At 38.1% G+C, this 24,328-nt stretch overlaps 1 protein-coding gene across 1 annotated transcript in view; it reads right to left on the bottom strand.

The window, feature by feature from the left end:
• PTPRR (protein tyrosine phosphatase receptor type R) overlaps positions 1-24,328 on the bottom strand; it is a gene marked incomplete at its 3' end in the record, with an annotated part of 263,199 nt that overhangs the window by 34,412 nt on the left and 204,459 nt on the right. Inside the window, exons 7-10 of the mRNA XM_080705235.1 lie at positions 22,164-22,350; positions 19,441-19,525; positions 9,176-9,255; positions 8,680-8,817 (exon numbers count right to left, since the gene is read on the bottom strand). Of these exons, the coding sequence (XP_080561361.1) occupies positions 8,680-8,817; positions 9,176-9,255; positions 19,441-19,525; positions 22,164-22,350 (490 nt within the window). The remainder of the gene's footprint in view (positions 1-8,679; positions 8,818-9,175; positions 9,256-19,440; positions 19,526-22,163; positions 22,351-24,328) is intronic.

The raw sequence follows: 24,328 nt of genomic DNA, 5'->3' as shown, positions 1-24,328 counted from the left end.
AAGGTACAATTGGATATATACCTGGAAAATGCATTGAGGATATCTTCTTTTTTCTCTCTATCTTTTCTATTCATTCTTCCTTTTTTATGGTACTGGAGATTGAACCCAAGGGGTGCTCTACCACTAAGCTACATGCTTAGACCTTTCATCTTATTGTTTTTTACTTATTTATTTTTGAATTTCACTATGATATATCATTACATTGCAGCAATACAGTTCTTTTTTAAATTTTGATACTGGGGATTGAACTCAGGGGCATTCTAACTCTGAGCTACATCCTAGCCATTTTTATTATTTTATTTTATCTGTTAAATTTTGAAACAAGATCTCATTAAGTTACTAAGGTTGGCCTCAAACTTGTGATCCTTCTGCCTCAGCCGCCCGTCTTGGGATTTCAGATGTGTGCCACTGCAACTGGCTGGAAATATATTTTTTCAACAGCTCACATTATTCAGTCAGGTAATTCCATATCTACAAATATATCTTAGTGAAATAATCAAAGATGAAAACCAAAAAGTAGAGACAAACTAAGCCTCTACTATTAAAGAAATTATTACATGTTTTAGCACATCCACACTGAATTTCTAGCCATTATTTAAAATATTTGATGAATTATTAATGACCGGTGGGATGCTCACAATGTACTGTTAAAGGCAGAATAAACAACAGAATACAAATCCTCTTTTATTCACTTTATGCTAATTTTGTACTTTCTGTGTCTTCAGACATCACCCGTCTTGATCTCCATCTCTCACCTCTACATTACTCCAGAGCACTAGATCTTTATTTCTGATTATTTAATAAATTTAACCATCCCAAAGTCTCCAGCACCTCCGAACTCCATACTTGAAAAACAAAGCATTTTCTCCTCTCATGAATCTTCCCTGGCTTCCATCCGGGTTTATGACATTACCCTGCATAGGCCCCGGAGCCACAGTCCTCACAAACCCCTCCCACATTCAATTAGCAACTAAGCCTGTGGATTCTACCTTCTGCGTGCCTTGGTATACTCTGCCACTGATTTAGTTCAGTATCTTGTTATTTCATTTCTGGAAATTGCCACAACTTCCTAACCTATTTCCTCTTGTATTATTATTATTATTATTATTATTATTATTATTATTATTATATACTATTGTTATTATTTTGGCAGTGGGATTGAACTCAGGGGTGTCCTACCTCAGAGCTACAGCCCTAGCCTTTTTTATTTTTTATTTTGAAGTAGAGTCTTGCTAAGTTGCTGAGGCTGGCCTTGAGCCTGTGGTCCTCCTGTCTTAGCCTCCCAAGTGTTGCGATCATAGGCAGGCATGTACCTGGCTCCCCTTGCTTTTCTTAAATCCAAATCCTGTATCCTGCCACCAATTATATTTCTGATACACAAATTGCATTATATCACTCTACCTCAAAAACATCTTTAGTGGTTCCCTGCTGCCGATACAGTGAAGCCCAAAGTTTTATTTATGGCAGTCCTCCACTCCTCAGTGCAACTTACTGTCCAGTGCCATGACTCTCCATTCCTACTAGGTCAAATGTGCTCAGATCACACCAGGCTGCTCGTCTCATGCAGCCGTGAGGTTTCTTGGATGCCTTCGTGTCCTGTTGTTTACCTAGGCTGTGACTCTTGGGTATTGACTTACTCTTTAGACCCACAGGCATTATATGACTTCTTGGCCTAAATAAGTACGAACAAAATGACTATTTTCTATAATTTTATCAAGTAAAGAAGAAAGGAAATGGCAGAAGAAGACAGTTGAAATATGATTCCTTTAAGCCAGGGACAGAAGCAAGACTGTAATCTCAGTACTTGGGAGGCTGAGACAGGATGATCTCAGGGTCAGGGACAGCCTCAGCAACTTAGTGAAACCCTGTATTAAAATAAAATAAGGCTAGAGGTGTACTCGGAGGTAGAATGCCCCTGGGTTATTTGGTAATGGTTCCCCATTACCAAATAACATCAACAACAACAACAACAATAATGAAATAAAAATAATGATTCTTTATGTTATTTCAAGGTTAAATGGTTCCCAATGGCTAAATAACTAAGTCAATGAACAAAATGGGTTTTATAGCATGTAAATCACATAGGTTAACTCACACAAGAGATGTGTGTAAATACAGCGAAAGAAAATGGCTGTGTTAAATATTTGAGAGGAATATTATGTTAGACAAAGCCACAAGTAATTCAGTCCCTTCATGAATGATATATTTGGTATCTTATCACTCTCTGGGACCAACAGTGAGTGGGTTGTTTGTCTTCTAATATCTTGCTTCCAGATTTGGCCTGTTAGCAAGTTGGAGTAATGATTATGTGCATGGACTTTGAAATAAAACAAGCCTAACTTTAAGACTTTAAATGAGATGACTTAATTTCTCTGGGGTTCAGGTTTATCATATACAATATGGAAATAGCAAAATTTGGTTGTTGAGTTAGAGTGAAAATGAGCTGAATTTATGTCTGACTGTGCTTACCTCATATAATCAATAAAAGGTACTGGCTAGACATGTCTTCCACAGTCTATGTAATATGGCCGGCATTTATATCTATTTCACTTCTTACCCAGAAGGGGAGATAAATGGACGAGTAACTTCTGTCCAGAGGTTGTATAAGGACTTTGACTCCTGGGAAATGCGTACACATTACTTGCCATTTTTGGACTATCTAGTTTCAACTTTGGTTACTGAGTCTTCTCTAGTAATAGAATAATTCATGGTGAAAAAACTGGAACTTCAATATTTCTTTATTTTAAAAAGAATTCTCTCCTTGAGATTTATCTAAATAAATGAACACAAAATTGCTAGCAATCAAACCTCTTTTATTACAATGTAGGAACTAATTTTTAGCTCTATTTTTCACTTGTGTTTAATCTCACTTTATAAAAAGTGGGTAAATTGAGAATATTGGGATTACCACATAAAAGAGGGCAATTATTCAATCATTTATTTATTAGAAAGTAGAAAGGTTAATATAAATATAAAGCGTGGGAACCTCTAAAGATAACTCTACCTTCATATTTTTTTGGAGGAAATGATTTTTGTCTATTCCAAACAATGACGCTTAACACAATTGAAAGTTGGCACATTTTCAGTAAACAGAATTTTCCTGGTAGTGTGAAGTCTACTGTGTATTCCTTTTGAGCTAGACTTTTTAGTATTATTTTGATCTGTAAAACATCAAAGTTTTCTCAACAGTATTTACAGCTTTGGAGAGTCCGGGCAGAAATAAATTTTTATCTTAATCTGAAGATTAACGGACAACTTTAAAACATCAAAATTATTTCTTGCTAAATTTTGGGTTATGACTGGCTATAGAAAAAAATGGCAGTTTATGCATAAAAGATATTTTAAATAACCTGTTTGATTTTTGGTATCCTTAGATATATCAACAAGATAGTTAAAAAGATAAGATCAAAATGGGAGAAACCAACAACTAATAAATCACTTCTCCAATGTTTACATTATGTACTAAAGAGAAAAAATTAAATCACTCTTTGGTTGGGAATGATTTTCAAAAGATATTCTAACTTTCAACAGATAGACTTGGCTCTCCCATGGAGACTATGAAATCTGAGAATGGTACCAACAAGTTGGCTCTAAGTGCAGTTGTTGCGGTTGTTGTGTTTGGACTCCATTGCTCTGTGGACTCAGAATGGAGAACTCTGTGCGTGCTCGGTGAACGACCTTGGCATCACTTTCCCACAGGTGTTTGCCTCTTAGACTGTTAGCCTGGTAGAATGGCAGCCATGGTTTTGGAACTGGAGAAAAGCAGCCATTTTCTGGGGGTTTGGTGTACTACCGAGTGCTCAGCTTACATTTTCTTAAAATATGTCACGTACCGTATAGCCTTTAAGGAATGCTTAGATTGTTTATCTGAGGTTTCAGATGAACAATTTTAGCCTCTGTTCCAATAAAACCCAGATTCCAGAACAAGATAAAACACTAAGAGTATATTTCTGATTTTTTATGAGTAAACATATATTAGAATACATTGCAAGACTGAGGTCTGAAATGCTTCTGTGTACAAAAATCATAGTTTAACTTACAGCTACTACAAGCCTCTAGGTAATTCTGTGTCTGTCTGTGGATTTATTTTCACAGATGACTTGCCAAGTGCTAATCCTTAATAAATATGCAACATTGACAACTAAGTAATACTTTATTTGTAAAATAGGATTTAATTATTTTATTTTATTTTATTTTATTATTTTTTTTGTGGTACTGGGGTTCCTGGAAGCCCTTTTACCTCCGGGCTACACTCCCAGACCTATTTTATATTTTTTTATTTGGAAACAGGGTCTCCTAAGCCAGTGAGGCTGGCTTCGAACCCGCGCGATCCTCCTGTCTCCGCCTCCCAAGTGCGGGGATTACAAGCGTGAGCCACCACGCCCGGCTTAATTATTTTAAAACATTTATATACATTTATAAATGATTATAAGGATTACGGTGCTTTTCTTATGTTTATTTTATATTACTCTATTTTAATTAATTCGTGTGTGTGTGTGTTTCTGGGGATTAAACTCAGGGCCTCACACATGCTAAGCAAGTGTTCTCTATCCCAACCCTTTTTACTTTTTTGTGGTACTGGGATTCAACTCGGGAACACTCTACTGATGAACCGCTTCCCTCTTATTTTTTTAATTTTGAGACAAGGTCTCACCAAGTTGTACAGATTGACTTCCAACTTGCAATCTTTGTCCCTTAGTCTCCCAAATAGCTTGGATTATAGGTGTGTATCACCATGCCCAACTATGATTTGACTTTTAATAGAAGAGGTAGAATATTAATGTTAATATCTGTATATCATTTTGTGGACATTACTCAAATGAATTTGTTTATTTTTTAAATATGGAAATATCTAGCATTTTATTGCCAATTTTTTTCTTATTTGGACTTATTTCTATCCTGCAATTTAGTAAAAAATCTTAATTTTTCAGTTTCTTTCTGATTTTCTTTTAGTTTATTTAAAAAATTCTATCTTCTCTTTTCTGCCAGATTGAAAATTATAACATTCAACTTCTATTCTTTTAGTAGCTAGTCTTAAAATTGTAACATGCATATTTAGCTTAATGTCTAATCTTAATCTGTATTTCTGCCCTTTCCAAGACCAACACAAAATGCTTTAACTTCCTTCAACTTCTCTTATTCAATATTTTCATGCTCTACTTTCTTTGCTTATCATTACTTATTGCATTTGAGTTTTTTATTTTTTTGGTTGAAATCTTTATTCAATCTCTGGTAAAGTCTTTTTTTTCTTTTTTTTCTTTCTTTTTTTTTTTTTTGTGTGGTACTGGGGATGGAACCCAGGTGCATTCTACTTCCAAGCTTCACTCCCAGCCCTATTTTTTAGTTTTTATTTTGAAACAGGGTCTCACCACGTTGCAAAGGGCCTCATTAAGTAGTAGCTGAGCCTCTCCTTGAACTGTGATCTTCCTGTCTCAGCCTCCCAAAAGCTTGGATTGAAAGAGTGAGCCATGCCGGGCGTGGTGGCACAAGCTTGTAATCCCTGTACTTGGGAGGCGAGACAGGAGGATCTGCAGGTTCAAAGCCAGCCACGCTGGCTTAATAGACCCTGTTTCCAAATAAAAAAATAGAAAATAGGTCTGGGAGTGTAGCCCGGAAGTAGAAGGGCTTCCAGGAACCCCAGTACCACCAAAAAAAAAAAAAAAAAAGAGTGAGCCACTGCACCCAGCTAGCATAGCAACTGTAATGGCAGGGAAGGCCTAATCTCTTAGAAGATATCAAAGGGAAAAGTCTCAGTATACTGATAAAAGAGCTGTGACTTGAAAAATGACAAGTTGGTGTAAGTACTTTCGAACATGATATGCTACACATATGTAATTTCAGTACTCAGGAGTCTGAGAGAGGAGGATCAAGACCAGCCTCAGCAACTCATTGAGATCATTTCAAATTTTTTTTTAAAAAAAAGTACTGGGGTGTGGCTTAGAGGTAGATCACCTGGGTTTGACCCCTGGTAACAAAATTTCAATATAAATACTATATCTATTCCTAAATTGCTGAGAATGGCCTTGAACCTACAATCCTCCTGTTTCAGCCTCTCAAGTACTGGGATTATAAGCATGTTCCACCTTGCCTATCTTGTTTTACTTTTTAATTTATTTTGTGATACTGGGAATAGAATCCAGGGGCATTCTACCTCTGAGCTACACTCCCAGCCATATTTTTTATTCTTTATTTTGAGATAAGGCCTCGCTAAGTTGCAGAAGGCCTCACTAAGTAGCTGAGGCTGGCTGAGAACCGCAATTCTCCTGTCTCAGTCTTCCAAGTACTGGAATTACAAGCATGTGACACCACGCCTAATAGTGTCTTATAATGACTAGGTCTACTTATTTAGCAGCCAATTGTTTTTCTAAATCGGGGCTTTAAGTATGAGTTTCATTGACTCCTTGAAGCCCTCCCCTCCTGTTGGCCCTACCCATTTCCCTCCTTTTTCCCCTGGCATGAGGTCCTCCATGAGCAATGCCTGACATATACCTACTACCGCTCCATAAATATTTGATAGGCCTTAATATGAAAAAAGGAACAAGACCTTAAACATCAGATGTGTTCCATGGAAAGATCTGTTTTTTAAAAAGACAAACACAGATGACCGCCCTCACCGCCCCCGTGGCTGCAGAGAGAAGTCCCTGGAGTTGGCTTGTCCAGCCTCGTTAGGCTGCCGGGAGTGGACACCTAGAGCCGCCCTCCCTGCCCGTCCTCAGTGAGGGCCCGCTGGCCCAGGACTCCAAGTGGAGCTTACCACAGCTGTATGTCCCTACTCTTCAAGGAAACCATGACTTTGACTCTTGTGTTTGATTTCCTGTTGAGCACCTATGCTAGTTATAGTATTATTAAATTCCCTATTTAAGGGAATAAGTTTCCCCGCCCCTAGCATCCTTAGTTTACATGCAGATTCTAAGAAATAAGTTGGAATAGCAAATCCACTTCAATCAGTAATGAGAGTGAAATGATTAAATGTCCAAGGACGTATAAAAATGAGTACATTAAAAGTGTGGCAAAACCTCACTTATCTGAAGAAATATGCCTCAGATGAGGCTCCAGGGTCACGACAGGCTCTGACTGACCCTCGACAATACTCAAAAAGCACTTTTCCTGCCAGGCGTGATGGCGCACGCTTGTAAACCCCGCGCTTGGAAGGTGGAGACAGGAGGTTCGCGCAGGTTCGAAGCCAGCCGCGCTGGCTTAAGAGACCCTGTTTCCAAATAAAATAGGTCTGTGAGTGTAGCCTGGAGGTAGAAGGGTTTCCAGGAACCCCAGTACCACCAAAAAAAAAAAAAAAAAAAAAAAAAACCAACAAAAAAAACCTGTTAATTTTTTAAAAAAAATTTAAATTTTTAAATATTTATTTATTTATTTCTCTTGGGGGTATGTGGTACTGGGGATTGAACCCAGGGGCATTATACCTCTGAGTTATACCTCTCAGATTTATTTTATTTTTTAATTTTGAAATAGAAACTCACTAAGTTGCTGAGCACCCCCTAAGTTGCAAAGGTAAGCCCTGAACCTGTGATTATCCCATCTTGGCCTCCAAAGTACTGGGATTACAGTTGTGTGCCAACGTACCTGGATATTTGTTTTTAGAATCTTAATGCCTATATATTTGAGGATGGTACTTTTTGGTTTGATTGTAAATGCCTTTTTTAATAATTTGTTCTTTGGCCAGTATTTTATATTTTGTATGCTAAATTATTGTTAAAAGCCTATGTTTATAATTACTATTATCTTAATTTCTTGTGGATATATTTATATAATTGGTTGCTTCTTATGAATATTTTTCTTATTGTGATTATTTAATTGTGTGCCTCATAATTTTGACTTGTGAACTTATGTTTGAGTTTTTTTGGAAATTCTAAGGGGCATATGTAGAAAGTGTGTATGCATTTAGGAAGTTTTATCTTTGTGTGAGTACTTTAAAATTCAGAGCTTTCTCAGCTTTGAATACTCAAAAGAATATTTTTATGCTGTGAGAAAGGTTGATTTGTGACAAATTAATTTTCATATATACTTATATACCAAGTATACTGACTTGTCTGAAGAAAGCTGTCATTCATAGAACAATCCTAATTAGTATTTGTTGAGTGTATACAGTGACCTAGTTTATTTTATTATTTTTATTAATATTAATATTTTTTGTGGTACTGGGTATTAGACTGAGGGGAATTCTATCTCTGAGATACACTCTCAGCCCTATTTTATTTTCTTTTTTTGCAAACAGGGTTTTGTTAAGTTGCTGAGGATGGCTGCGAACCTGTAATCTTCCTATCTCAGACTCTCAAGTGACTGGTATTACAGGTGTCTGCAACCATGCCTGGATATGACCTAGTCTTTAAATATCTCAAAGTTTTCATCTTAACACATTAAAGTCCGAAATTTTAATTCTGGAATATTTCATTAAATTGCTATAGGTATACTAAAATGGGTTGAAAATCATAATCAATATTATAATTGTTAGAACATAATTATATTCTCATTATATAATATATACTATTTCATATTATATAACGCATGTGATTTTTTTTAATACATGTTTCACATCTGGGATGATTTAAGCATGGGATGGGTTAAGCATATCTGTTACAGGAATTTGATGATTTTACTTAACACAGAATTTCTTCTATAGCGACAGAACATGTATGACCTTCAAAACCTACTTAAAGATCATACCTCATTTTTTTCTTTGAGTTTTGTGATCATCACAATCACAGGGCTGTCTTCCTGCCAAACCATCTGCCAGAAGTCATTCACGGTGTTGATCATGGGGCCCTGTGTGGCAATGAACGCCTTCTCTTTGCCACTGTAGCCCTGGTGGGGAAAAGAGACAAGACACATTGGCTTTTAAGTTCATGCCTCAGAGGAAGAGCTTAGGGGAATGCTCTTCGGAACTAAAGAGCTGTTCTAGCCCAAATGCAACACCTATCATGCAGTGTCGTGGATTGCAACAGCATGATGCATGTGACTGCATCCACACAGAGACCGTGGTCAGCGACTCAGTATGACCACAGTGAGAAAGACTCACCACCGATGTGGACAGACTGACAAAGGCCTTGCTGGTAATCAAGTTAAGTCAAGCCTAATGTACTCTAAGGGGAGAAAAACCCAAACAACGATTCCAAGTAAGTCAACATGCTCATCAGAAAGAAATTTATATTTATTTACTTACCCTTATATAATTAGCATTAATGTAGGTACTCAATGAATCAGTTACATTTTTTGGTCTTAAACACACTCTGCTGAGGGGATCTGATGAAGAAAACAAGAAAGAATACATTAAATACATTGACTAGAACACACTAACGTGCAAGCAGCTCTCCCATCAACTTATATGTTGATTGGCATGTGCCGATGTTTGCCTTTCATGCAAGTGTGTATTCCCTTCTCTCTCTCTCTCTCTCTCTCTCTCTCTCTCTCTCTCTCTCTCTCTCTCTCTCTCTTTCTCTTTCTCTCTCCTTCTCTTTTTTGGTACTGGCATTGAACCCAGGGCTTTCTCCCTCTGAGTTACATCCCCACCCTTATTTTATTAGTTGTTTTGAAACAGGGTCTTGCTATGTTGCTGAGGCTGGTGGTGAACCTGTGACTTTTCTCTCTCCCCCATGTGTTCATCTCTTGACCCATCAGTGTTCAGTGAGGGACATTTGGGCTCATCTTGACCACGTGATGTAGTGCTTGGCCATGAGGCTGAGATGATGCTTGTCATGGGGCTCTGATTCTTGACTCCATCTCTCTCTTTTATGTCCTCATTTTTGTTGTTACTTGGAATTTGTGCCAGATATCCCTACCCCTAGCTTTCTCCTATCCCTTCAGAGGTGAATCATTTCTTTATATTTCACTGTCTCATCTCACCCAGGCCCTCAAGACCCAATCTGGCCTTGCTTCATGAACTTGTGTTCTGGCCAGACCCCTTGATTTCTCAGTGTGGGGAGACAGAGTCACTGTGTCCCTGACTTTGTGCTACAGTATGAGATGGGTTCAGGGCAAGTCAGGGAAAGAGGGAGGTTAAAATAATAGACACGATTCACTTCAGTGAGTTCTCAGTTGATTCAAAAAATCTCAAATGGTATGTGCTGATTGTCAGCATCTGATTCTCAATGCAGGTAGTATATTATTTCATCTTTCTAAATTGTTAATAAAAATACCTAAAGTATGGGTAGCCTTTTCTCTACCTTTTTTTCCCTTTGGTACAGGGGACTGGAACTAGGGGCATTCTACTTCTGACCTACATCCCCAGCCCTATTTAATTTAATATTATTTATTTACTTTCTTTTTTGCAGTACTGGGGATGGAACCCAGGGGCATTCTACCTCCTAGGTACACCTTCAACCCTATTTATTATTCTTTTTTTGGGGGGTCTGGGGATGGAACCCAGGGGCATTTGACCTCCAAGCTACACCCCCTGCCCTATTTTTTATTCTTTATTTTGAAACCGGGTCTCACTGAGTTGCAGAGGGCCTCACTAAGTAGCTGAGGCTGTCCACGAACCGCGATCCTCCAGTCTCAGCCTCCCGCCTGGCTTATTATTCTAATTTTGAAACAGCATCTCACTGAGTTGCGAACCTGCAACCTGAGTTGCCACAAACCTGTAATGCTCCTGTCTCAGCCTCCCAAATGCTGGGATTATAAGCATGTGCCACCATGCCCAGCTTCCTATTTTACTTTTCATTTTGAAACAGAGTCTCCCTGTTACTGAAGGTCTCATTTAGTTGCTGAGGCTGGCCTCAAACCTGAATCCTCCTGTTTCAGCTTTCCAATTACTGGGGTTACAGGCTTATACTGCTGTGTTCAGGTGCCACATTTTTTTTTTTTTTCAATAGAAAACAGAAGCCGGGCGTGGTGGCGCACGCTTGTAATCCCCGCGCTTGGGAGGCAGAGACAGGAGGATCACGCAGGTTCTAAGCCAGCCATGCGCGCTGGCTTAGGAGACCCTGTTTCCAAATAAAAATGTAAAAATAGGTCTGGGAGTGTAGCCCGGAGGTAGAAGGGCTTCCAGGAACCCCAATACCACAAGAAAAAAAAAAAACCCAGAAAGTTTAAATCATTTGTCAAATAGGCAGAAAGTTTGGCTCTGAACCTATACTGTCTACTCTGGAGTATCTTTAGCTACTAACATCCCTAATACTGATAGCCACATAAATTAGCAATTTTAATACAACTTGGTACATCCTACTGTTTGTTTAGTTTCTTCCCTAAATAACAGAAAATTCAATGCTTTTTAAACGTTCTTTCTCAGTGGATGGCAGTATAAAAACTGGGTGCAGCAAAGAAGCACCCTTCTCCTATACCCACACCCTGCAGAAGCAGAGTCAGCGAGTGCCTTTAGGGTTTAAGATAGTCTTTTTTTTTTTTTTTTTTTTTTTGGTGGTACTGGGGTTCCTGGAAGCCCTTCTACCTCCGGACTTCACTTCCAGACCTATTTTTACATTTTTATTTGGAAACAGGGTCTCCTAAGCTAGTGCGCGTGGCTGGCTTTGAACCTGCACGATCCTCCTGTCTCTGCCTCCCAAGCGCGGGGATTACAAGTGTGCGCCACCACGCCTGACTAAGATAGTCTCTTACTTTCACAGGCCAAGCTGAGAAAATAATAGAGGAGTTGAGGCAGGGGGTAGGAGGAGGGGAAGAACGTTTCACAGAATTCTTGTGTGTGGGAGTTAGAGATAATTAATAACATAGCAAATCTCAGCACAACCAACATATATTTTAAAATTAGCTTTACATATGATTACTATTAAAGATAATGAAAGCCATGATTAGTTTTATGAGTCTAACTAGTCCATGAGAATAGAGCTAGTGTGAAAATACAGCTACAAATTCTTTAATACTCTGTCTAAATAAAAGTAGAGACTATAATCTAGTACTGTAATCCTAGTACTTGGGAGGCTGAGACAGGAGGATTGTAGGTTTGAGGCCAGTTTCAGCAACTTATTGAGGCCCTCGGGAAGCTAGTGAGACCCCCAGGAAACTAGTGAGACTCCACAGAGATAGAATATCCCTGGGCCCAATTCCCAGTTACCCCCCCCCAACTAAAAAACTTGTACAGACTAATTCATATCCTGTTAAGTGTGAGCAGAAATCAATGAGTCACTTTTTATTTTTTGGTACTGGGGGTTAAACTCAGGGACATTCTACTTCCAGCTATACACTCAGCTCTTTTTATTTTTTATTTTATTTTATTATTTGTGGCCCTAGAGATTGAACTCAGGAGAATTTTACCTCTGAGCTCAGTCCTATTTTATGTTGTATTTTGAAATGGGGGTAGAGCTCACTAAGTTGCTGAGGCTGGCCATGAACCTGTGATCCTCCTGTCTCAGCCTCCTAATTATTGGGGTTACAAGCATGGGCTACCATTCCTGGTTTATTTTTTTGTTTTTGAAACAGGATCTCGCTGAGTTGTTGAGGGTCTTGCTAAATTGGTGAGGTTGGCTTTGAACCCCCAATCCTCCAAATCCTGGGATTATTAAGGTGTGTCACCACACCCAGCTTGCATTCATTTTTAGAGTATCTTCCAAATACTTTAAACTTTAACTTCTACCCCACCAACTTAAATCTATCTCTGTTGGCAAAACCTCTTGGTGTGAATACAACTCACCAAACCCTTTATAATGTCTAGGGACTTCAGGTAGACTTGTTTCTGTTTCCTCATCTTTTCCCCCAAGGGTTCTTGAACCCCGTGAGCTGCCTTTTAACATGCAAAGTCAAATCATTCCACTTTCCTTTGCGCCTTCGCTGTCATCCATATATACCAAAACCCTTTGCAGAACGCAAAATTCCAGACAAGCAGAAAGAAAAGCCAGGGCCGGGGACACAGCAGCGCGCACTGAGCGTGCTCCATCAGCGTCGCGGGAGGAGGGCCGACCGGGAGCCCCGGCTCAAGCACCCTGAAGCTTCTCGTTGAACCTGTGCAGGGCCAGCCACGGCGTTGCTCTCATCAGCTGGAGCACACAATAGCAAGCATAGCAGTGCGCACGCACACCCACACGCATGCGCATCCAGAGGTGTGTAAGAGCCAGTCACCGTCATCTCCTGGTGAGCACTCTCCTCTTTCTTTAGTAGTAAGGTCTCAGGTTCTAGCTGGGACCTTGGTACAATGCGCGGTATGACTTTCCTTTTTTTTTTTTTAATGCTTTTGCTGGTACACAATGTAATTATACATCATAATGGGGTTCAGAGTGATAGATACAGTCGTTGGTGTGTTTCCTTCCAGATCCCTTCATACCATCCCTTGTATCAGCTATGCCTGCATGACGGGGTTCTCACAAAATATGAGCAGCAGGGCGGTGTGTGACCTTCACATTATGGGGTAGAGTGAGGGTGACGTCTTCTTTCTATACTTCACAGTCCATCGTGACTTTAGGGACGCGGTTACAGTGATCATCAGAATCTTGGACATGCAAAGAAAGTCAACACCCTGGGAATGGCTAAAAGGAACCAAAGAGGAGGGTCTGATGCACAACATGGCAAAGCTGCCTTATCAGCCCGGGCAGCTTATACTCGAGAGGGAAATGTATTTACAATTTATTTATGTCACTATTATCACTATTATTTTGGTTGTATTTAGTAATATATATTGCTATGTATTACTAATATATATTACTATATATAAGCATATAGAAATACATTATATTTTTTGAGAACTATTTTAGGAAGGAATAATATTACCATGAATCAGTTCTCCTTAGGGAGGCATTAAATAGAGGAATATTCTGCACATCCAGGTTTTGTGCATATTTAGAAGTTGAAGTCAGAGTTTCTTAAAGCTCACATGTCCATTAAGTATCTAGATCCCCAAAGAATAACTTTTCAGCCGGGCGTGGTGGCGCACACTTGTAATCCCAGCATTCGGGAGGCTGAGACCGGAGGATCGCTGTTCGCGGACAGCCTCAGCTACTTAGTGAGGCCCTCTGCAACTCAGTGAGACATGGTTTCAAAATAAAGAATAAAAAAAAAAAATAGGGCAGGGCGTGTAGCTTGGAGGTCAAATGCCCCTGGTTTCCATCCCCAAACCCACAAAAAAAGAGTAACTTTTCAACAATATAATAATATTCCTCTTAGTCTAAAATTAAGTACCAGGTTCTATGGTGTCACCATTAGGACATTTACGGTGATTAGATCAGCTTGCACAGCCCTAAATTGCTGATTTCTTCTTTCTAGCCCTACAACAAACACGCCATTTGTTCTAAATCCTTCACACTCTTTGAAAGACATTGTCTTTAGTCCCACGTGGCTCCTGAGAACTTGACATGTGAGCTTTAATGGACTAAGGAATTTCCTCCTCCTCCTCCTCCTCCTCCTCTTCCTCCTTTTTTTTTTTTTTTTTTTTTTTGTAGGTATGGGAATAGAACCCAGGGGCATTCAACCTCCGAGCTACACCCCCTGCCCTATTTTTTATTCTTTGTTTTGAAACCAGGTCTCACTGAATTGCAGAGGGCCTCACTAAGTAGCTGAGGCTGTCCGCGAACCGCGATCCTCCGGTCTCAGCCTCCCGAATGCTGGGATTACAAGTGTGCGCCACCACGCCCGGCTCTCCTTCTCCTCTTCCTCTTCCTCTTCCTCTTCCTCATCCTCCTCCCCCTCTTGCTCCTTCTCCCCCTCTTCCTCCTCCTCCTCCTCTTCCTCCTCCTCCTCCTCCTTTTCATCTCCTCCTCCTTCTTCTTCTTCATAATGGGGATTGAACCAGGAGTATTCTACACCACCAACACTTTTTATATTGAAACAGGGTCTTGCTAAGTTGCTGACCTCCAACCTACAATCCTCCTTTCTCAGACTCTCAAATAGTGGGATTGTAGGAGTGAGCCAGCACACCCAGCTTTTATTTACTTCAAATTCGTTAAAATTTAGATTTCCATAGCCACATGTAGCTAATAGTTGCTCATCTAGACAGTGCAGGCCCAGATGATAAAATCCAAGCCCCTTACTTAGTGGAATAGAGCAGCTCTTCAGCTATCTCATTTATCCCAAGCCCTTATCAATAGGCACTTTCCCATGTGTACTGTAGGATCTAGCCCCATGGATCTAGGGCAATCTATCCCATGCTCTTGTAGATTCTAGGCCTTTGCATCTACTGTTTCTTGTGTCTTCCCGGCCTGGTAGAGTCTTCCTCACTCCGCAGGGCTCAGTTGGAGAAGCACATCTTTCTGCAACCCTCTCTCTTCCCAGACAGAGCGAAGCATTAGCTTCTTTGCTCAGACTGAGTTTTCAGTATTTATTGTCTTGTATTTTAAGTGCTTACATTTTTGCCTACTAGATGAATCATGCCAAGCCTCTTAAGGGCAAGGGCTACATTTCATTCACTTGTCTATCCTGTCTGATTTCTGTCTGGTATGTGTTTATATAGAGTTTAATACTAAAATGAACAGCTGTTAGAAATAGTCAGAACCCTACTTTTTACTTTCTAGATTTTTTTTTCATTTCTCAGAAAATGGGACAAGATAAATTTTATTCCTTTTAGTACCTACTGATTATTAGATGTTCTCATAAACTCCCTAAACCATTCAGGCTTAAAAAGAGGCCACTTCCTAGCTGGGCATGGTGGTGCACACATTTGGGTGGCTGACACAGGAGGATCGCAGGTTCGTGGTCAGCCTCAGCTACTTAGTGAGGCCCTCTTCAACTCAGTGAGACCTTGTTTCAAAATAAAAAATAGGTCTGGGGGCATAACTTGAGGTAGAATGCCCCTGGGTTCAATCCCCGGCACTAAAAAAAAAAAAAAAAAAAAAAAAAAAAGGCCACTTCCTTCAGTTTTTATAATACTAGTGATATATATGATTTACTGAGAACTCTATAAACTGCTTAGAAGTGGTGCCCTGTCAAGCTAATTAGGCTTATGTGGTATATTAGTAATTTATAGTAATTTCCAGGGATTTAGAGGTTTCCAAGTAGTTTTTTTTTTAAATCTTTATAAAGCTAGAATATGACCAAATAAGGGGAAAATGTAGCTTCTCAACCAGAGCCTCTTAATATATTAACTTGGACTAATAAAAAAAAAGCCCTGGATTAAAAACAACTTTATTGGTGTCATTATTGTCAATTTCATAACCACTACTTTTATCAATGTTATGCATGTTAAGCCTATGCATTCGTCAAATTCACTATGAAAGTGCTTCTGGTCAAATATTTCTGAGTTATATGGTAAATATTTAGCATAGTATTTGGATACATCTGGACAGTAGCAATAACAATTACAAATATCATTTCAATAGTAATCATTATTCCACTCTTTTGCTCTATTTCTCTCCTTTCTTCCTTTCTTTTCTGTCTTTTCCTTCTGCTACCTATAAACCTCCTGCCTTATCTCCCTTCCTCCTCCTCCTCCTCCTCCTCCTCCTCCTCCTCCTCCTCCTCCTCCTCCTCCTCCTTCTTCTTGATGCTGGGGATTGAACTCAGAGGCATTTTACCTGTGAGCTATCCTCCCAGCCCTATTTTACTTTACTTTTTATTTTGAAGCAAGGTCTCATTAAGGCTGTCCTTGAACCTGTAATCCTCTTGTCTTAGACTCTCAAGTACTGAGATTACAGGTGTGTACCACCATGCCCAACCCTCCTTCATTTTTCATTTTTCCTCTTAAAATCATTGGGCATAAATATAGATTTGTTCTACCAAATCTATATTTATGTTTGTTGTACCAAATCTGTATTTATGAAATTTCCCCATCCTGATTTCTCTAAAATGCCTGCTGCAATCTTAAGTTTTCTGTTTAACAGACAAAGTGATACCCAGATTTTAGTATTTTGGTTGACATATTAGATTTTGTCAAAAGCTATTCTGGCCGGGCATAGACTTGACTTTAGCAGTTTAACTAAATTTTGGACTATTTTGAGCCAGGCTGACATTGAATTCAGAGAACAGGTATAACTTAATTGGTTTTTGGCTCAAAACTATATGTCCTTGATATGTACAAACTAGCAATATTTTAAACCTGAGTTTACTGTAGTTTAAAACAATAAAAACAAACCTAAAGTTTCAAATCTAGATAATTTGCTAGCCATCAATTTTTGTGATGTTTCAAATTTGTTTCATATTACAGTCTAAGCCATAAAGAACAGTTTTGTTTGTTTATTCCAATCTTCTCTGATAACTTTCAACCAATAGCGTGGCTTGCGAAACTCTATTTCCTAAATTGTATTTCTTGCAGCAAACGTGGGTGGGGCACTCAGGCTACAGACATTTTCAACAGAAAATCCATCACTCGCAACCTCCGTTGTCAGCACAGGTGCCTGGTTCAAGCGATCCACCCAGTTCTGGGAATGGAAAGGCTGACACAGGACTGTGAAGCAATTGTCTGATATTATCAGAGCAGGAAACAGAGAGAGCAGAACTTTGAAATAATCTTAATAATTTCCAAATCCCCTTCCCTTTTTTGGTACTGAGAATTAAACCTAGGTGCATTCTATATCTGAGCCATATTCCCAGCCCTATTTTATCTTTTATTTGGAAGCAGGGTCTTGCTAAGTTGCCCAGAGTCTAAGTTGCAGAGACTCGCTTTGAACCTGCCATCCTCCTATCTCAGCCTCCCAAATACTGGGATTATAGGCGAGTGCCAACATGCCTGGCTCCACATCCTTCTGAAGATCAAGGATGGTTGTGGTCTATATAATAATTGTGGTGGATGTACTACTTAATTTTGAGTATGTTTTAGATTAAAAATTCAGTTGGAGAGAGAGAGAGAGAGAGAGAGAGAGAGAGAGAGAGAGAGAGAGAATATCAATTTTTACAAAGAGCACTTTCATTCTATTCAACCTGTTGTAACCCTAAAATATTATTCAGCAGTGACTCTACTTTAGGTAAATGAATTTGACTATATGTTGCCATGGGGTGAAACTTTTAACAAAGCATTTGCAGTTTCTCCAGATGGAGAAGCCAGCAAGTATCACTCACAGTACTCTGGGCCAAGGATGTAGCTCAGTGGTAGAACATTTTATCTAGCATGTGATGTCAAATAATTCTATCAGTAGATGGAATTATATAATATGAAGTATTTTATGGCTGTCTTCTTTCTTTGAGCTTGATGTCTTTGAGATTTATTAATTTTTAGTGTGTATTGGTACCTGATTTCCTCTGGCCTCTCTGTTTTGTATTGGGGATTGAACCCAGGGGCATTCTACTTCTGAGCTACAGCTCCAGATGTATTTTATATTTTATTTTGAAAGAGTCCCACTAGGTTGCTAAGGCTGGCCTCAAATCTGTGATCCTCCTGTTTCAGGCTCTCAGGTACTGGGATTACAGGCATGTGCCACCACACTCAGCTTTGAATCCCTTTTATTCATTCCATCGTGTGGGTATATTACATTTTATTTACTTGTTCACCAATTGATGGACATTTGTGTTGTGCCCTCTCCTTGGCAACTAAGAATAATGTTGCTATGATCATTTTTGTGTAAATACATGTTTTTTGTTTCTTGGGTACTAAATATTAAGAGTGGAATGTTTGGGTCATATGGTTACTCTAGGTTTTACCTTTTGAGGAACCTAGACTTTTTTCCTAAGTAGATGTACCACTTTATAGTCCTACAGCCAGTGTTTGAAGGTTGCAATTTATCTGGCTCCTTGTAACATTTTTAATTGTCTATTTTTAAATTATAATCATCTTAGTGGATATGAGGTGATATTGTGATTTCTATTTCCCTGATGGCTAATGATGTTGAATATACTTCTGTTTGCTTATTGGTCATTTGTATCTCATCTATGGAGAAATGTCCTTTCAAATCTTTTGTCTATGGTTAAATTTGGTTGTCTTTTTAAATACTGTTATGAGTTCTTAATATATTATAAATACAAGTCTTTTCATAGACATGTGATTTAAAAATATTGTCTCCCATTCTGAGGGTCATCTCTTCACTTTTTTGATGCTGTCACTTGAAGTGTAAATTTTAAATCTTTGTAAAATTTATGTATTTGTGTTACTTGTACTTTTAAGTGTCATAGTTAAGAAACCATTAACTTATTCAAAGTTATTAAGATTTATACCTTATTTTAAGAATTTTATGACTTTATCTTATATAACACGTAAGTATCTGATTCAATTTGAATTACTTTTGTATGTGGCATAAGGTAGGATTCAACTTCATTTTTATTTTTCTTTTAATTTTTGCATGTAGGTACCAGGTTGTCCCAGCAAGATTCATTAAAATAAGCTTTCCTTTACCTAATGAATTTTGAGATACTAATAATAAAAATCAATGAACCATAATGTATAGCACAATAAAATTTTAGAACTATGTATCTATTGGAATTGGGAGCAGATCACTATGAACAGAATAATATAAGGTATAGTTATCAACTTGAGACAACTTCAATTGTTATGGCTTGAAAAATGGTTTTAAGTCCAAATTTAGGGAGTATGTGGGCATTGTGAGGACTGGAAATAGTGAGGTAGAGGTAGATGGAAAAGACTTGTCTTGTGCTTTACAGTGCAAATGATAGAATCAAGAAACTTACTTGGCAAAATGGTCTTATAGCGATTTTTAGTCCCATGACGCGGAATGTCAATTTCCTTGGGATCCACAAAATTCATTGGTATTTCCTGCAAAAATAAGTGATATCAACTTAGTGTATCTAATGCTGACTCAAAGAAAAAAATCTTCACAGGGGGCCATTTGATCCACACTCTATTGGACTTCAAAGTCATTTACAAAACAGGCTTCAGCCTCTGGCTGCTGGACCTACACCCTTCCTTTCATAAACATGTTGGCTGCACCCTGTCAAGCTGACTTCTAAGAAACAGTCTCTGCTTAAAAAGTATTATTTTATATGTAATCATGAAAGAGAAATAAAATACCTAGAGTTTAAGAATCATGCTGTGACATTATTGCTAGAATTATATGGACAGACAGCTGAAAAGTAGATGTTTAAAAACAACATATTCAACTTTCGTTAAATCTTCATGTAAGTTTAGTATCAAAATTTCACCATGATGGGTTCTTTTTTTTAATATTAAGTATGATTCTTTTAGGATAATTAAAGCCTCTCTCTCAAAGTGGCAAATAGAGTGGTGTTTTTGTTTATTCGAGTATTATAATTTGTTTGAATTAAGGAGTGACTTTTAATTGGATCGCTTCATTTGTGGTTGTAAATGTCTTCTTTTTAGAGAAGACAGTCCAGATACTTTTTTTTCACATAAGAACATGGATGCACTTATTTGGTGAGAATATATGTCGCATGCCTCAAGTGACTAGAGAGGGAACATTTAGAATAGAAGTGGCTCTATGTAAAGGCACTAGACAGAAAAATGGGACCATCTTTTAGCTGACCAGGATAAAGAAAGAAATGCGTGCGAGTTTTTGGAAGAATCTAGGAAAATATTTAAGGACTTGATTATTAAAAATAATATGTTTTCTAGTATGAAATTTTTCAAACGATTGTTTAGATTGTTAGTATTAAGTAACTAAATTTTATGTTATTTAATGGCTGTTAAGTATTAGATCTTGAAAATACTATTCTTCTTACTTAGTTTTATTCAATGAAAAATATAACTCAACAGCCTAATATTTACTAAAATAAAAGAAATCATCTACTAGTTTTCAATCAATCTGAAAATGTGAGAAATATCAGCCTACATTATGAATTTGAGACTTGGTCCAGAAAGGAAAGAAAGTTATTATTTAAATATTATTTCATTAATTTACCCTATTTTAGATTTTCATAATATCTAAAAATCTCTGCTCCATCTTCATGTTTTAACATCTCAGTTCCAAGTTACTAAAATAACCAAAGTTGTTGAATGTTCAGTAGAAAACACATGTTCTTGTCTGATAAATTAAACAGGTCAGTCTGTTTTGGCAAAGCTATGAAGTAGGTAATATCTTTATTCCTTCCCTTCTCTTTCATTTTACCTCCTGTTTTCTGACACATGCTGATAACCTGTCATCTTCCAGCATTATCTCTCTCCTGGACATACCTTGCTGGCCTCATATGTCCTTTCAGGGAAGTAGGTTATGTTAAAGGCTTATTTCATGAACAATGGTCTATTTATAGTTACAGAGAAGAATACTAGGTGTGTCTTTGGTTAACTGTGTGATCATTGACTGGTTCTTTCATCCCTATAGGTCTCATTTCTTCACATACAATAAGATGACATGCTACAGATTCTAATTTTAAAAGATCCATTTTTGTACTTTGCACTGGACACTTACTTAACAGTGTCTACTCTTAACAGACCAAGAGTAGATCCATCCCATTATTGGATGTTTCATCGTTAGCCTGGTTACAAATATCTAAACTCATCCTAGAATGATCAATATAGTATATTCAGCCCATATGTCTTAGGATGACAAGTGATTTCAGATGCAAAATGAACTATCAAATAAATGCTGCTTTGGGGCAACAATGAGACCTTAGTAGGTCTAATCTGATTCCATATATGTTATCATGCATTAAGTATTACCAGGAATACTGTTGCATCTAAAACAGTACTCAGCATCATTTTTAGCCTACACTTGGTCTTCCTTCTGTGTTCCTTCTTTCATTCAAGGGCACCATATGTATCCTGTTGCTGAAGCCCAAAACTGGGTATCATTCCTGACTTCTCCATTACTTCTGGTACCTTGTCCAATTAAGCCTTCTGTTTGTAGTCTCTTATAGAGTCTCTCTGTTTTTGCTGCTACTATCTTAGTAGATACCATCATCCCAGTTCTACAAGATTAGCTTTAGTGCCTCCACACTGGTCTCTTCTAGTGCCTACTCCACTGCCAATAGAGCACTCTTTCTAAAACACAAGACAAAGTCTACATTCCTGAGTGTATATTGAGACTTGTGCTTTAAAAAAATTTTTTTTCTGAGGCTCAGCTTTTGCTATGTCCCACTTGGATTTCAATGCTTCAGTTAAACTGAACAATTGAATTCCACAGTGACAGCAAGGCTGTTTCTTAATGTTCTTTCTCTGCCCACCTCCTTTGTACCAGTTTAGGGCCTGGCCATTCCTACAATCTCTGCCTTGATTGGCTGTTGCATTAGAGCCTGAACACTCGGTGAGACAGATGGTGGGCCTAAAACCATTGCGTGTTAACTTTTGAGCTGAATCTGTTTGTTTACTATAAGCTGCTTAAGCATGGGGCAGCATTATTTCCATATAGATCTCATCATTTTCCATCTGTATAAAAATACCAGAGAATGAGTAATGGATAGCAAGCTCACCATGAATGAGTAATGGATAGCAAGCTCACCATGAATTCACTTTGGAGTAAATGTGAACTTGCCACGACGTCCCTCAGCTGTGACCTCGTGAGAATTCGACTGGCTGATTGCAGGTACTCCATGGCTACTTTCTCCCGTGGGGTTGGTACAACCACAAAAGGTTCAACGTTCCCCAAACTACTCATGTCCAATGTGAGAGACACATTGGATCCTCGTCTACATGGGAGAAAATGTTGTTAGGTTTACACAGCACATGAATTATTTTGATCACACAAATTGGGTTTTCCGTACATACATACAATTCAGTGAGAACTTTTGTAGAAATAGGAACCAAATCTATTTTTCTCTGTTGGTACTATGATTAACTGTAGCAACTGTCCATAGTTCTTTTATAGGAAATGGACAATTTTATTGTTGGAAATAACTCCAAATTAGGAAAATGTACTATAATTTTTTAATGAATGGCTAGACTTGTTATGGAAATAGTTGAATGACTAATAATATTAAGTGAAAAATTTAGAAAAAGTAAATATATCTGGATTGAGAAATCAGATGTAATATGTAACACAAACCAATTTTTACTTACATGTATGTCTGAAAGTCTAATATGTAAATCATAAAGTTATCTAATATATTTGACATCAGTATTTTGTGCTCATGTTCTTACTAGCATAGGAAAAATACAGAAAAAAAGTTTTAAAGTACAGGTGAAGTAATGCATATATTGCTTAGCTTGTTTTAGCCATTCCACAATGCATAAACCTTTTAAAACATTGTTGTATGCCATAAGTAAATAGTTTTTATTAATTAAAACATAAGAAAAAATTAATATCTTTATTTTGGCTCAAATTATTGTCATTTAAATTAAAAGTTTAAAAACATATATGTGTATTTGTAACTTCTGAGCGAATCCTTAAAAATAGCTTCTGTATCCTACATTTCTCTATATACATATGCATGTATATATGGATGTGTTTGCATCTATATGTATATAAGTTATTTTTTTAATTCTGTGATAAACTTACAAGAGAACATAGTGATCAGAGACAGAGTTCCAGCTTACTTTCCCTTTGAAATTTTCCTCCTTTCCTTTGGGAAGTAAGACGGGGCAGGCAACCTGCCTTGCAACTAATGCAGGCTCCTGTGTTTTGGATAGAAGATGTGAGTACCGGTTATCTTAGCTTTGACGGACAACTGTAAAACACCATGTGATAAACCGTCGCAGCAAGGCCATTCCCATAAAATAGCATGTGAGAGACTGAGGGTCAAAGTGAGAGATTGTGTCGATAATAATTGTGACAGAGCTGTGTGTCAGGACATTAAATATGATACCCTGTGGTCAGTGTCCCACAGAAGTGGAGAGCAGGGAAGAGGTCAAAACAAATATGAGAGGAGCCAGAATAGATGCTCAGCCCAGCAGGTTAATCCCTCAAGTGGTGTTTTACATGTTTATTATGGATTAGCACATGAGGAGGTAGTCAAAGGGCTGGTGGTGTAGCTCAGAGAACACCCTTGGGTTCCCCCTGCATTGCCAAAGGGGGGAAAACTGTCTGTGAGATCCCTGTGTAAGGCTCATTTGTTTTAGTAAAGTTCTCTGAGGATTCTGTGCTAAGCTGGGAGTCCTGGAAGCATTTTTATGTCAACTTAGTGAGGAAGAATGACTTTGTCCTGTCAAAGGAAGGAAGAAAGGAAACTAACGTTTGTTAACTAGTTATTATTTGCCAAGTGTTATTCTAAGCACTTTCACACATGGTATCTCAATATTCATAGCAACATTCTGAGATATTAACACTGCCCTTCCCCCATTTTATAGGTGAAGAAATAACCAACTTAGAAACACAATAGTAGAGCAAAGATTTAACCCAAGTTCAAATACAAAAGCTGAGCTTTTTGTGCTTTGTTTCCCAGAGAGTATGATTGGCAGCTGCTGACATGCGCCCATCCTGGAGGTGGGAGTCAGTTATTGGGGGAAAGTCAAGGTCACTGAAGTGCAAGAGTCAGTGTTAGAATTCATAGGATGTGATATGGCTATACCACTCCTGGGTATCTTTCCAAAGGGCTTGAAATCAGAGAACTACAGTAACACATGCATACCCATGTTCATAGCAGCACAGTTTGTAATAGCCAAAATATGGAACCAACCAAGGTCTCCATCAACAGATGAATAGATTGCAAAATTATGGAAAATACAATG

This window comes from Muscardinus avellanarius, assembly GCF_963383645.1.
Source record: "Muscardinus avellanarius genome assembly, chromosome: 11".
NCBI lineage: Eukaryota > Metazoa > Chordata > Mammalia > Rodentia > Gliridae > Muscardinus > Muscardinus avellanarius.
Note: the sequence above shows the minus strand (reverse complement) of the source record. Positions and strands in the feature narration are given on the sequence as shown.